Genomic DNA, 12,989 nt, shown 5'->3' on the forward strand with positions numbered 1-12,989 from the left:
TGCATTTTGAGTAGCTAACTTAACTTCATTAACAACAAAGCAGCGATATGCAGTTTACAAATAAAATACTTATTTCTAAGGGCCATATTTACTGCACTGAAAAACATTGGTTCACTAATCATTTGCTGCACATTCACTTGTCATTCTCCATAAAACAAATTCACTCCCCCGACATTCATAGGCCAGGTCGCATTTGCTGCCATCCATGCACATCTGGATTTTAAGTTTTTTAATGTTCTGAGTTGCCATATTGTTCTATTCCAAAAAATGCACCCGGCCCAGTCCTGTTTGTGATATTTCCTGCTTAATTAAATGGTTTTTATAGATTGAGTATGCATGCTTTCACCTTCACCCTCATCAACCATTCATATTTGTGGACTATCAGATGAACTTTATATAAGAGTTACATTTAACCCTGCTGCCAACAAGGAATTGTGTTATATCTTTAAAAAAACACATATACGGAGCAAATGGCTGTAAATGTAGGCAAATCTAGGTAGGCAAATATTTCTAGATTCGCCTGTAATTTTTTTAAATAATTTTTTTTTTTAATTTTGAGAAATGTGCTTTTTTGTTAATCTGGATGTGTAAGCTCCATGTAGCTTTATTTTAAAGATGTGTGACTGGCAAATAAAAAAAAAAAGAGTGCTTAATGCAGGTTTGTATTTACAGGTTTATTAAATCTTTTCACTTATTTTAAAATATAGCGGAATTTCAAGGGTTATGCAGCAGCGGAATTGGCATCACTGTGGATGGAAGAGGTAACTTATTTTATATGTCATTATACCTTTGTAGTGTTATAAAACAAAATATTACTTACAATCCTGTGAGACATATTTTACCCGCACACAAAAAGTGATCTGGCTCTGATTAATGAAGTTGATATAAAAGTATCTTGTTTTTCCTAATTGAAAACTGAATAAAAAAAAGCATATATGTAAATATCACTTTCTGGTTGTAGACATCAACGAATGTGGTTTGGACCCTGATATCTGTTCTAATGGCATTTGTGAAAACCTGCGTGGAGGTTTCCGTTGTAACTGCAACAGTGGCTATGAATCAGATTCCTCTGGGAGAAGCTGCATTGGTGAGTTTACACACTAGTATTTGCTAATGAAGCTTATTATATTTATCGTCTTGCAAAATGTAACTAGAAACAATGAACTACTGCTAGAATAGAGTAGCTTATTTCCTGAAAGTTCCCCAGACTGATTTTTTTTTAAGTTATGGTTTATTGGTCTGCGGGAGCAGAATCCACTGGTACACTATAAAAAATATTGTGCTGAGTCTACTCAAAAAAATTGAGGCAACTATTTGCATCAGATTTTTAAGTACTGTCAACTAAACTGATTTTTGTCTGACTCATTAGACTTTTCATATTTTCAACTGTGTTGTTTTAAGTAAAGCCAACTCATTTTTTTCAGTTTATAGACCATAGTGTTTTAAGTTAGGAATACATACTTTAACTTGTCTGAAACTATAGTTTTAAGTAAAGCCAACTCAATTTTCCCAGCTTATAGAAAAGTTTAAGCTGGAAACACATACATTAACTTATTTACTTATATAGCACCGTGAATTTACACCACGGGTAAGTTGGTAAAACTTATTGTGCAAATGTATTTGATATATGCTTGAAGGTTTTTATATAAAAATAATACAATACTATGGTTTTAAAAAAAAGAAATAGTCCCAAGAAACAGGCTTTCAAAATAAATTAACATTTATTATTTATAAAGTGTTACAAATGTAATATTATTAAAGCAGCATTAAATATAAATCTAAATATGTAAAAAAATAAAAATTAAAAAAATGCGTCTTTCTCAGCTAACAAATCAAACTGAACCACACACATATAACATACAGTATATCTGTAAAGAACATAGAATACAGAATGTATTAACTTTGTTTTTTAAGCCCTTTAGGAAAGTAATTTGCATTTTAAAATGTGAACTTCTGAAGATAGATTCCCCACATCTAGCTCTAAAAAGATTTCCTGAAAAACTTCAAAGGTATATTTTAGGTTTTCAGGGTAGCTTAGGCTAAAAGCATAAATGAGTCCCATAATAATTCTTTCTGATACAAAATGAGACTGCTTTTTGAAAAAATACACTATACCAATATGCTTGTTTATGCAGCATAAATATGGTATATTTATTTTTGAAATTTAATAGCATAGTGCAAAGTGTGTGGGGCTTTAGGTTAAATAATCTAATGTTGAATGTCCAATATCTCAAAAACTGAACAATCAGAAAGTTTGTTTTTGTGGTAGAAATCAGCACAAATGCAGCAAAAACAAAATGTATAATTTTTTTTTCAAATGTCATAACGTGGTGCAAAGTGAGAGAGGTTTCATCAAATATAATGCGCAATATCTCTGATACCAAACCAGCACATTATATTCGTTTTTGCAGCACAAATCGGTACAGATGCAGTGCAAAACGAAAGCTATCTTTGTTTTTAAATTTTAATAACATTGGGTGCAAGGTGCGCGGGGCTTGATGTTACATAATCTGAATTCCAATATTTCAAAAGCCAAACCAGCTGAAACATGAATTTTTGTGAAACAAAATAGTTTTTAAGCTTAATAGCTGGCTGACCCAAACCCTGCCTCTTGGTTGCATTCTGCATAATGGAGTAAGCACAAACGTTGCATGCGCACAAGTGAGTTATATCAATAGGTGTACACCCCTCAAGTTTTGTCAATATTTTATTATATCTTTTCATGTGTCAACATTGAAGAAATGACACTTTGCTACAATGTACAGTAGTGAGTGTACAGCTTGTATAACAGTGTGAATGTGCTGTCCCCTCAAAATAACTCAACACACAGCTATTAATGTCTAAACCACTGGCAACAAAAGTGAGTACACCCCTAAGTGAAAATGTCCAAATTGGGCCCAAAGTTTCAAGATTTTGTGTGGCCACCATTAATTTCCAGCACTGCCTTAACCCTCTTGGGCATGGAGTTCACCAGAGCTCCACAGGTTGTCACTGGAGTCCTCTTCCACTCCCCCATGATGACATCACGGAGCTGGTGGATGTTATAGACCCTGCACTCCTCCACCTTCTGTTTGAGGATGCCCCACAGATGCTCAATAGGGTTTAGGTCTGGAGACATCCTTGGCCAGTCCATCACCTTTACCCTTAGCTTCTTTAGCAAGGCAGTGGTCTTCTTAGAGGTGTGTTTGGAGTCGTTAACATGTTGGAATACTGCCTTGCGGCCCAGTCTCCAAAGGGAAGGGATCATGCTCAGCTACAGTATGTCACAGTACATGTTGTCATTCATGATTCTCTGAATAAACTGTAGCTTCCCAGTGCCGACAGCACTCGTGCAGCCCCACACCATGACACTGCCACCACCATGCTTTACTGTAGGTAAGACACACTTGTCTTTGTACTTCTCACCTGGTTTCTGCCACACACGCTTGACACCATCTGAACCAAGTAAGTTTGCCTTGGTCTTATCAGACCACAGGACATGGTTCCAGAAATCCATGCCCTTAGTCTGCTTGTCTTCAGCAAACTGTTTGCATGATTTCTTGCGTATCATATTTAGGAGAGGTTTCCTTCCGTGATGACAGTCATGCAGACCAATTTGATACAGTGTGCAGCGTAACTTCTGAGCACTGACAGGCAAACCCCCCACCCCTTCAACCTCTGCAGCAATGCAGCAATGCTGGCAGCACTCATATGTCTATTTCCCAAAGACAACCTCTGAATGTGACGCTGAGCACGTACACTCAACTTCTTTGGTCGACCATGGCAAGGCCTATTCTGAATGGAACCTGTCCTATTAAACCAGTGTATGGTCTTGGTCACAGTGCTTTAGCTAAGTTTCAGGGTCTTGGCAATCTTCTTATAGCCTAGGCCATCTTTATGTAGCACAACAATTCTTTTTTTCTGATCCTTAGAGAGATCTTTGCCATGAGGTGCCATTTTGAACTTCCAATGACCAGTATGAGAAACTGAGAACAATAACACCAAATGTAACATACCTGCTCCCCATTTACACCTGAGACCTTGTAACACTAACAACTCACATGACACCGTGGAGGGAGAATGGCTAATTGGGCCCAATATGAGGTATTTTGAGGGGACAGCAAATTTACACTGTTATAAAAGCTGTACACTCACTACTTTACATTGTAGCAAAGTGTAATTTCTTCAGCATTGTCGCATGAAAAGATATAATAAAATATTTACAAAAATGTGAGGGATGTACTCACTTTTGTGAGATACTGTATATTAATCAGCAAATAAAATAAACATTTTGGATGGTATGTTAAGCAAAATTTAAAGCATGTGAATGATAATTTGTTCAATGTTCACTCTTACCGTTCATTGGCATTGCATGGCTTTGTATGACTGTGAAAAATTCTTGTCACTTGTGGAGCTCTTTTGTCCTGATGGGCCTCAAAGATATGGGAACTGCCTTGTGCAGGCAGACTACTAGATCACTCAATTTTATACATTATTTTTGTAAATGTAAAAGGTGTGTTTATAGAACTAATGAAAACTAAGCAAGGTACTTAAAATATTAAAGTCAATTAATTAACATGTATTGATATGTTGAAAATGATAACGTTTTTATGTTAAAATTACAAGCCAACAGAATAAGTTTTGTCAGTGTAGGCCATAAAGAAGAAAAGAAGAAGGGACTTTAAAAATTAACACACCTAAAGGTTTCCTGTTTTTATCTGTTGTATCAAAGGTCAACCCCTTGTAAGATCCTGTTCCTCTTTAAAATTGTTCATAAAAGAAAATAAAAAATACAGGTTTGCTTCACAAGTGAGCAAATTCACAGTACCTCATTATTGGTTACCTCAACACTTGGCAACATGTTACACACAGTGCAGTGTATTCCAATAAACCAAGGCAGCACAGAACCACCATCTCTGCCTTGCAATCCTCTCTGTAAAATAATAATTAGTGCATGTCCAGTTTTTCACATATTCAGGTGAAAAAAATAGGCTGCCTTACAGCAGCACACATTAATATAGAATAACATGTTACCATGTTAAACTAACAAACATGCATTAATGCAATGCAGAGCGTGAAGTCCTGCTAGTTAGTATTTTCCTCTACCGTTATCTCTGATGGAACACAGCCTTGGTGTGCACTGCTAAGTGTGCAGTGTAGACACCCAAATCTATGCTGGCTTTATATTTTTTAATAGTCTTGTTGTGGTGAAAAATGCAAGATTGTGAAATGTGTTTTTTGTTTAATGCTAAGCACTCTGGTAATGCAAAAATCTAAGCTTCCTGGATGTGTTTTTAAAAAATATTTTAAATGCTTAAAGCTATGGAAAAGATTATAAAAAATATATGAATTGTTACATAGAAAGGTCCAAGTAAATGCATTGCCTGTCTTAGTATCTACGGGGTTCTAGATTTGAGATAGTTCTGCTTCCTGGCTCTGTACCCTTGCCTTGCCAATATTGTCCTGTCATGGATTCTACTTTTGCTGGTCCCTTACCTGGATAACAGTTCTCTTTGATTGGAGTCTGCCCTGACCCTAGCTTGGAAGACTGATTCCCCTCTGAATTGAATGAACTATTTCCTGATTACTGCCTGCCCAAACCCTTGCTAGGATATTTACTCTATCTCTGCCTGCTGCAAGCCAGCTTAGGCCATTGCATGCTTGGTGTCCTGCCAGTCACTGGTCCTGATTGTAATTTGAAGCAATAAGATATTGTACATTACTTTCTCATGCTCTGGATTACTGGGGTGTGTTTTTCTGTTCTGCAAATACAGCTCCACACCTTAAGTCCTGAGGGCATCCAAGTACTAGTAGGCATACTAGCCTATAGGAGCTATAGGTTAAATTGTGCACTAGTCTGGCAGAATAGGACACAAACCCGTAAACCTTACAACAAGTTTTATTATCTTAACTACAGCCTATAGGTACATACTTTTTGATAAACTTGGTAACACCACTGTTCTAGAATCAGCTATCTTTCAACACATATTTACTTGTTTTCCTGGTCCTAACCTGGTATAGAATATTGTGATACTGTGTAAATAATCTTATATGAAAAGATGGTAATGAAAGAAAAGGGGGCAATAATAACAGGTGTATGCCACTTATTTGAGTCTGCTGCCAATGGCCACATGCCATTTGTGCCCAATAGTAAATCCAGCCCTGTGGATCTGTATCTCTGTGGTTTGCAGACCTCTGTCTGATTGAATAAGGGGGGCTAAAATGTAATGTAGGACTTTAGTTTAGATACATTAAAGATTTGGTGGGAAGTTCTTAATTAGTTTGTATCATTAATGGAAGTTTTGATATGTGCTGAGTATTGAGGTATACCTTTGTATTTATGGTAGAAGCAACTACATAGGTGATCTTTGTTTCCTTTATGTTATTGATGCAAAGACTTTAATTACTAAGACAGTGAAAACACAGGAAAGGTGTTATTTTCCTGCTTTTTTTAAGTAACAAACATGTTATACTTACCTCATCTGTGCAGCTGGTTTTTGTACAGAGCAGCCCAGATCCTCCTCTTCTCAGGTCCCTCTTTGCTGCATAGTCCCTCCTTCCTTTGAGTGCCCCTCAGCCAGCAGCTTGTTACAGGTTGTCACCCAAGCCAAGTCAGAGCTCCATGTATCCATTCAGACATGGAGCCCTGGCCTGGCCCGCCCCCTCTCGCCACTGATTGGCTGACTGACTTTAATTGACAGCAGCGGGAGCCAATAGCGCTGCTGCTCTGTCTCAGCCAATCAGGAGGAGTGTACAGGATCGCTGAGGGGATCATGGACATTGCTGGAGAGAGAAGGAGGTCAGGTAGGTAATGCTGGTGCTGGGGAGGCTGCTACACACAGAAGGTTTTTTTATTTTAATGCATAGAATGCATTAAGATAAAAAAAAAACTTCTGCCTTTACAATTCCTTTAAGCTGGGTATACAAGGGTATTTTTTTTTCCAGCATTGAATGAAAAAGAAAACGGTCAGATCCTTGTATCAACACAACAATTTGTGATACAGGGATCTTTCCTGCTGAGTATTTGTGTTCTGACATGGGGAATTGTGCTGATAAAATGCTGTTTTTTCCAGCAAGACCATTCAACAGAAGCCAGTAGTTAGAACAGCTTCTGTTGAACAGACAGCGTTACACACACCAAAAGTCGGCCAGTTCCTGCTGAACTGGACAATTTTTGGTACTTGTGTACCAGGCTGTAGAGGGAGCAGAGTGCAAACCTGGCTGTAATGACAAAACTCTTAGTTGACACTTTGGAATAGAATAGAATAAGCATAACAGTAAAATTAAAGTGGACCCATTCTTCTTTATTTTTCAGACATTGATGAATGTTTGGTGAACAGACTGCTATGTGACAATGGTCTGTGCCGAAACACACCAGGAAGTTTCAGCTGCACATGTCCTAAGGGATATTTATTCAGGAGTGACACCGAAACCTGCGAAGGTAATTTCCTTATATTGTTTTATGCTTAAAGTAATGGGAAAAAACATAGAGCTGCTATAAAAATTATAGTGGCAGACACTTGTATAGTAAACCACTACATAATTACAGTTTAGATTAAAAAAAGACATAAGTCCATCAAGCTTACTACTTTCTGAATCACTGACCTGGAACTATGTAGTAGAGCCAAAGTAAAATGCTGAACTGAATAATTGTCAGATGGACCAACACTTACTCTTTTAGTAAGTGTGGTTTAAAAGAGACATGGCAAGAAAAATAAATACAAATAAGCCTGTGACATTCACCTTCAAAGGATTTATACAGAACAGTTTTCTTTACAATTGGTTACAGGCCCAAGATAAAGTATATGCTGTTTTTTGTGAGGATTTTATCAATTAGAATATTCTATATCCAGATCTGTATGTAGCACACAAGAAAATATGAGTAACATTATGAATTCCCTGTGTGGTGTGATGCAGTTATAAAATCTATATTGCTGGAGAATCACAGCCTCCATCTGCCTAGGGCAGAATTTAAAATATGAAAATATTAGATGTTTACTAGCATTTCAAATATCCAGATTAAAAAATTGACCAGGAAATCAACAGCAGGAACAGCAGGGTATTCCTGTTTTAAATACTTTACTGAAAAAACCCAGCTTACTTGCTCAAAAGAACAATTAGTTGAGAAAATTGCAAAAAAAGTAGATGTGCCAAAGTTTTATGACTTGATATTTTCTGATACTTTTCATAATTTCCTTTCTTACTTAAGACTAACCAAAAATATGCTGGTCATTTTCCAGATGTAAATGAATGTGAAAGTAGTCCATGTGCTAATGGTGCATGTAAGAATATTCTTGGCTCATTTCACTGCGAGTGCTCTCCTGGAAGTAAACTGGATTCCACTGGCCTTATTTGCATAGGTGGGTATTTCTGTTTATTCCAGAAATTTTATACTGCCATGAGCATATTTACACTTAATTGATTCCATTGGAAGCACCATTTTATCTTGAGACAGAAGGGCTGATTTACTAAAGACAAATAGCTTGACACTTTCCAAGAGAGGTTGCACTTTGTAAATGCATTTTCCCCAGAGCTTAGTGAACGAGGGGAAACGCTACTTACTTCCATCATCCAATTATGTGCAAGCAAAAATGATGTGTGTGTGTGTATATATATAAATATAAACGTATATATAAATATAAATATATATATATATATATATATATATATATATATATATATATTTACACACATTTGCTGACTGCGCACTGTAGATTTACTGCTACAATGCAGGGTGGCGGTTCAGAATCATGTATATATATATATATATATATATATATATATATATATATATATATATAAATAAATATATATATATATATATATATATATATATATATATATATATATATACACACACATATATATGTGTGATTCTGTTTTTGTGGGTAGGGGTCATGCGCACCAGCTGTGCTTTGATTAGTCACAGCACAAGCTGATCAGCGAGTGCCAGCCAATAAATGACCACCAGCAACCATTGATTGGCAAGGAGAAAGACAAGACAGAGCTCTGTAAATATAAATAATGCAGAGCTCTGTCCTGTCAGCAGGGGTGTGCCAGTTTTTGTTTCCCTGCCAAGCAAGGGAGAAAAAACAGCAGATCCCTTAGTGAAAGCACCTTACAATACACATTTAAAAACCCGTTAGGCACCCATTTAACCCTTTGATCGTCCTACATGTTAATCCCTTCCCAGCCAATGTCATTAGTACAGTAACAGAATACAGAGTACAGTATATTTTTAGCACTGATCACTGTATTAGTGTCACTGGTTTCCCCAAAATGTCAAAAGTGTCAATTAGTGTCAGATTGCTTGCAATACTACCGCAATCGATCTATAAGCTGCTAATCACCGCCATTACTAGTATAAAAATAAATAAATAAATATGAATTCTAATATATATATATATATATATACACCATAGTTTGCAGACACGTTCGTGCAAACCAATCAGTATACACTTATTGGGATTTTTTACCAAAAATATGTAGCAGAATACACATTGGCCTAAGTTCATGAGAAAGTTTGATTTTTTTATGGAATTCATCTTCATGAATTTAGGCCAACATGTATTATGCTACATATTTTTGGTAAAAAAAATCCCAGTAAGCAAATATTGATTGGTTCGCACAAAAATGCAAACTAGGGTATATATGTTAGAATTTGTATTTATTTATTTATTTTTATACTAGTGTAGCAGCGGGCTCCTGAAGAGCATTTGCTATGTTTTCAAAATTAAAAGCTTTACCCAAACTACAGTTTGGTTTGGGTCTATTTGATTAAATTTGGCTCTGTGTCAGTCTGACTGGACTGTTGGATGTTCAGCCTGGCCACAGGGGGCACTGACTTTGGTGGCAGGTGTGGAACTATGGTCTGGTTAGGCGCTTGAATTATTCTCTCTCGGAGTCAGGTCAGTGGGAGTGGCCCTCCCACTGTGCCCTCTGGGAGAGGGTATTTAAGACATGGACGTCACTTGGTTCGGGGTTCCGGTCCAGTATGCTGTGCTGAGTATATGGTCCTGGTCGTCCTGACCAGCCCCCAGGAAGGCTATGGCCTAGGGTGCGGTTCCACCCGACTTTGATGCCTCGGGGCTGGCTAGCCCAAGGCAAGGGAACTGAGGAAGGATGGGTGCTGTCTCCAGTCCGGTCGAGACCCGGGCTACTTCGAGCATTCCAGGGGAGGACTCTTTAGAAGAACACCACACGTGAGGTGGGTTTCTTAACAAGAGCCTGGAAGGGCTGAAGTAACCAAGAGAATCCGGTCTTGGGGATATTGCCAAGTGGGCTGAAAGATCCAGGTATCCTACAAGTGTTCTACAGCTTAGTTTCCCTACGTGTTCTGCTACAACGTTGGTGATAAAGACTTTGTTCCTGAGTAAGCACCTTGTTGGCTGCTAGGCCTTGTGAGAGAGGGACTGTCCAACCTGGGTGCTCATCCAGCTGCAAATGGCTATTCTCTGGATGCAGTCAAAGTAAGCAAGTTCCTTAACATTTATAGACTTTGACATTGAGAGTGCCTGAGCTTTCCTTTCCAACACTCTGATCCCAAATTAAAAGACTGTTCAATGGTTGACGTTTGCAAATAAAATCCATTCAACTGGATCTATTGTCAGTCTCAAGTTACTGGGCCATCTACCACGGGACATCCCCTAGACGTGTCACAAGGAGAATGAAAAGTAACTGTAAGCCCAAAAATAACCAGCAGCTCCTTCGGGGGTTAGTGCTACACTAGTAATGGTAGTGAAACATGAGTGGTGACTGACAATGAAACTGCAAGATTTTTCACATGGTGATTGATCATTGACCATTCTTTATGGACTATTAGTTTATATCACAGAGTAATTGATATGATCACTTCATATGGACATTTATGCACTTTATTATTATATGTTGGGATAGATATAATTTAGCACAGTTTTGACAGTTGGGTTCACCTTAAATCATGTTTTGATTTATTAATTTTATTATTTAAAGTTGCTTTAGACTGTATAATTGTGTTTAGAATCTTCTGTAGAATGTGATGAATTCACTTTCATTGTAGGAGCAGCTATTTCGTTTTTTAGCACAGATGAAGATTGCACTAATTGTCTTGTTTGTTTAGGCTTTTATTGATGTCTGTGTTCTTGCTTGGGAGATTTCCCCATGCTTACTGTCCTGATAACTTTACAAAATCCCACTGTTGGCAACAAAACGTGTCCTCATTCAGGGATTTTACTGTCAACCTGCACCATTTTTAAGGCAGTGCACCACAACATATGAAATGTGCTTCGTGGCATGTTGCAGAGCCAAATACTGTACTGTGTATTGAGATGTCATATCAAATATCAGAAAAAGCTAAAAATGACAGCAATTCATGTAAATTAGCTATACATCTATCACAGTTTTGATGCCAAATTTAACATATACATTCTTAATTTATAGATAGCCTTAAAGGAACCTGCTGGCTCAATATCCAAGATGGTCGCTGTGAGGTCAATATAAATGGAGCAACGCTCAAGTCAGAATGTTGTGCTACTCTAGGCGCTGCATGGGGCAGTCCTTGTGAGAGATGTGAAATTGGTACGTCATTGACTAGTGCCCTAGTATTATCTTGTAAATGTTAGAATGCAATATTAATATAAAAAATAAAGATGCCATTTAAAATGTAATAATACTAAATTATGTATTTTTATGTAATTATTGTCATTTTCATGATGCCATCAGCTATACTAAAGATCTCAAACAGCAACGGTTCTCAGCCTCCTGCTTAGAATTTTATAGAAATTTAGTTCCAAGTAATGTTGAGCTAAACTATTTTATTCTTTATTGTAGATACTGCTTGTCCCAGGGGATATGCCAGAGTCAAAGGGGTTTCATGTGAAGGTATTTTTTGAATAGTTTTGTGCAATTTCTTATTATTTCAATGTTTATATTGCATTTAATAGTGGGTCATTGTAAGATGTGTGAAGTTTATGTAAATCCTAGCACTGAACTTCTCTTATTTGCAAACTTTTGGTCTGTTAAGTATAGTTTTCTGGTAAAATATATTTTATTAAGGCACACAGAAAGGTACAGCCATAGAAATCCAATGCAGGGGATACAAATAATAAGAGCACAATTAAGAGGCATTGAGAGCTACAAACAGAATGTGCTCATAGGTGTATGATACCAAACTACAATGTCCTACCAATCAAGTCTGGGGGACAACACAGGGTGCCTGGGCTCTCAGGTACAGGGGATGAGTATGGGGCATGGAATAGTTCACTAAAGAAAAAAATAAGGGGGAGAGGGGGAAGGAGGGGGGGAAGGGCGGAAAAGTTGACAAAAAGAAGAAGAGAGGAAAGAAGAGGCAAGATGAAAGAGAGTGAGTATGTTCCCCCAGGCTGGGGAATGGATGACTGTGTCTGTGTTCATGGACACACACCTGGCTGTTGTGTCTGTGTAACTGCTGCATCCCAATAGACGTGAAAGGGACTGCCTGCACTTGGATGAACAGAACATCTATGCAACCTGTGTGGCCAAAGATGGCTTATTACCGAATTTGATTGTTGATTGATAATTTGCAAAAAAATGCATTTCTATTCAGCATAATTTGAACTAACAAAGGGTCACAAGAGGCCCACTACTAGACTCAACTGTATAGGGGGGAATGATATGCCTGGCAAAACTCTTATATATAAATGACATTCAGTTCAATTTGTATGCTTTGTTCTTTAGATGTCAATGAGTGTGAGGTGTTTCCAGGCGTGTGCCCCAATGGAGTTTGTCGAAATACTAAAGGATCTTTCATCTGCGAGTGTCCTGAAGGGTTTACATTGGATGGTACAGGCAGAATCTGCCTAGGTAACCATTTATTTCTTTTTTGTTGCAGATAAGTGTTCATTATGGAATAATGAATTTAAATTCCAGCTTCTGAATATGATTTTGTTTTAGAAAGCATGGGGAAGAATTTGAATCTTTGTCAGGTTTTTTTTGCAGTCTGTATTTTCATTGAGGAGATTTCCCCTTACTTCCAGCCTGGACATGAAGATATA

General features: G+C 37.5%; 1 protein-coding gene across 1 annotated transcript in view; it reads left to right on the plus strand.

Annotated features, from left to right (window-relative positions):
- FBN2 (fibrillin 2) overlaps nucleotides 1-12,989 on the plus strand; it is a 298,207-nt gene that overhangs the window by 139,191 nt on the left and 146,027 nt on the right. The window contains exons 17-23 of the mRNA XM_077462139.1: nucleotides 708-761; nucleotides 962-1,087; nucleotides 7,295-7,420; nucleotides 8,220-8,339; nucleotides 11,398-11,535; nucleotides 11,788-11,838; nucleotides 12,673-12,798. Of these exons, the coding sequence (XP_077318265.1) occupies nucleotides 708-761; nucleotides 962-1,087; nucleotides 7,295-7,420; nucleotides 8,220-8,339; nucleotides 11,398-11,535; nucleotides 11,788-11,838; nucleotides 12,673-12,798 (741 nt within the window). The remainder of the gene's footprint in view (nucleotides 1-707; nucleotides 762-961; nucleotides 1,088-7,294; nucleotides 7,421-8,219; nucleotides 8,340-11,397; nucleotides 11,536-11,787; nucleotides 11,839-12,672; nucleotides 12,799-12,989) is intronic.

The sequence above is a fragment of the Lithobates pipiens genome, unplaced genomic scaffold (genome assembly GCF_037356315.1).
Source record: "Lithobates pipiens isolate NorthernLeopardFrog02 unplaced genomic scaffold, aLitPip1_a1.2 Scaffold_3, whole genome shotgun sequence".
Lineage (NCBI taxonomy): Eukaryota > Metazoa > Chordata > Amphibia > Anura > Ranidae > Lithobates > Lithobates pipiens.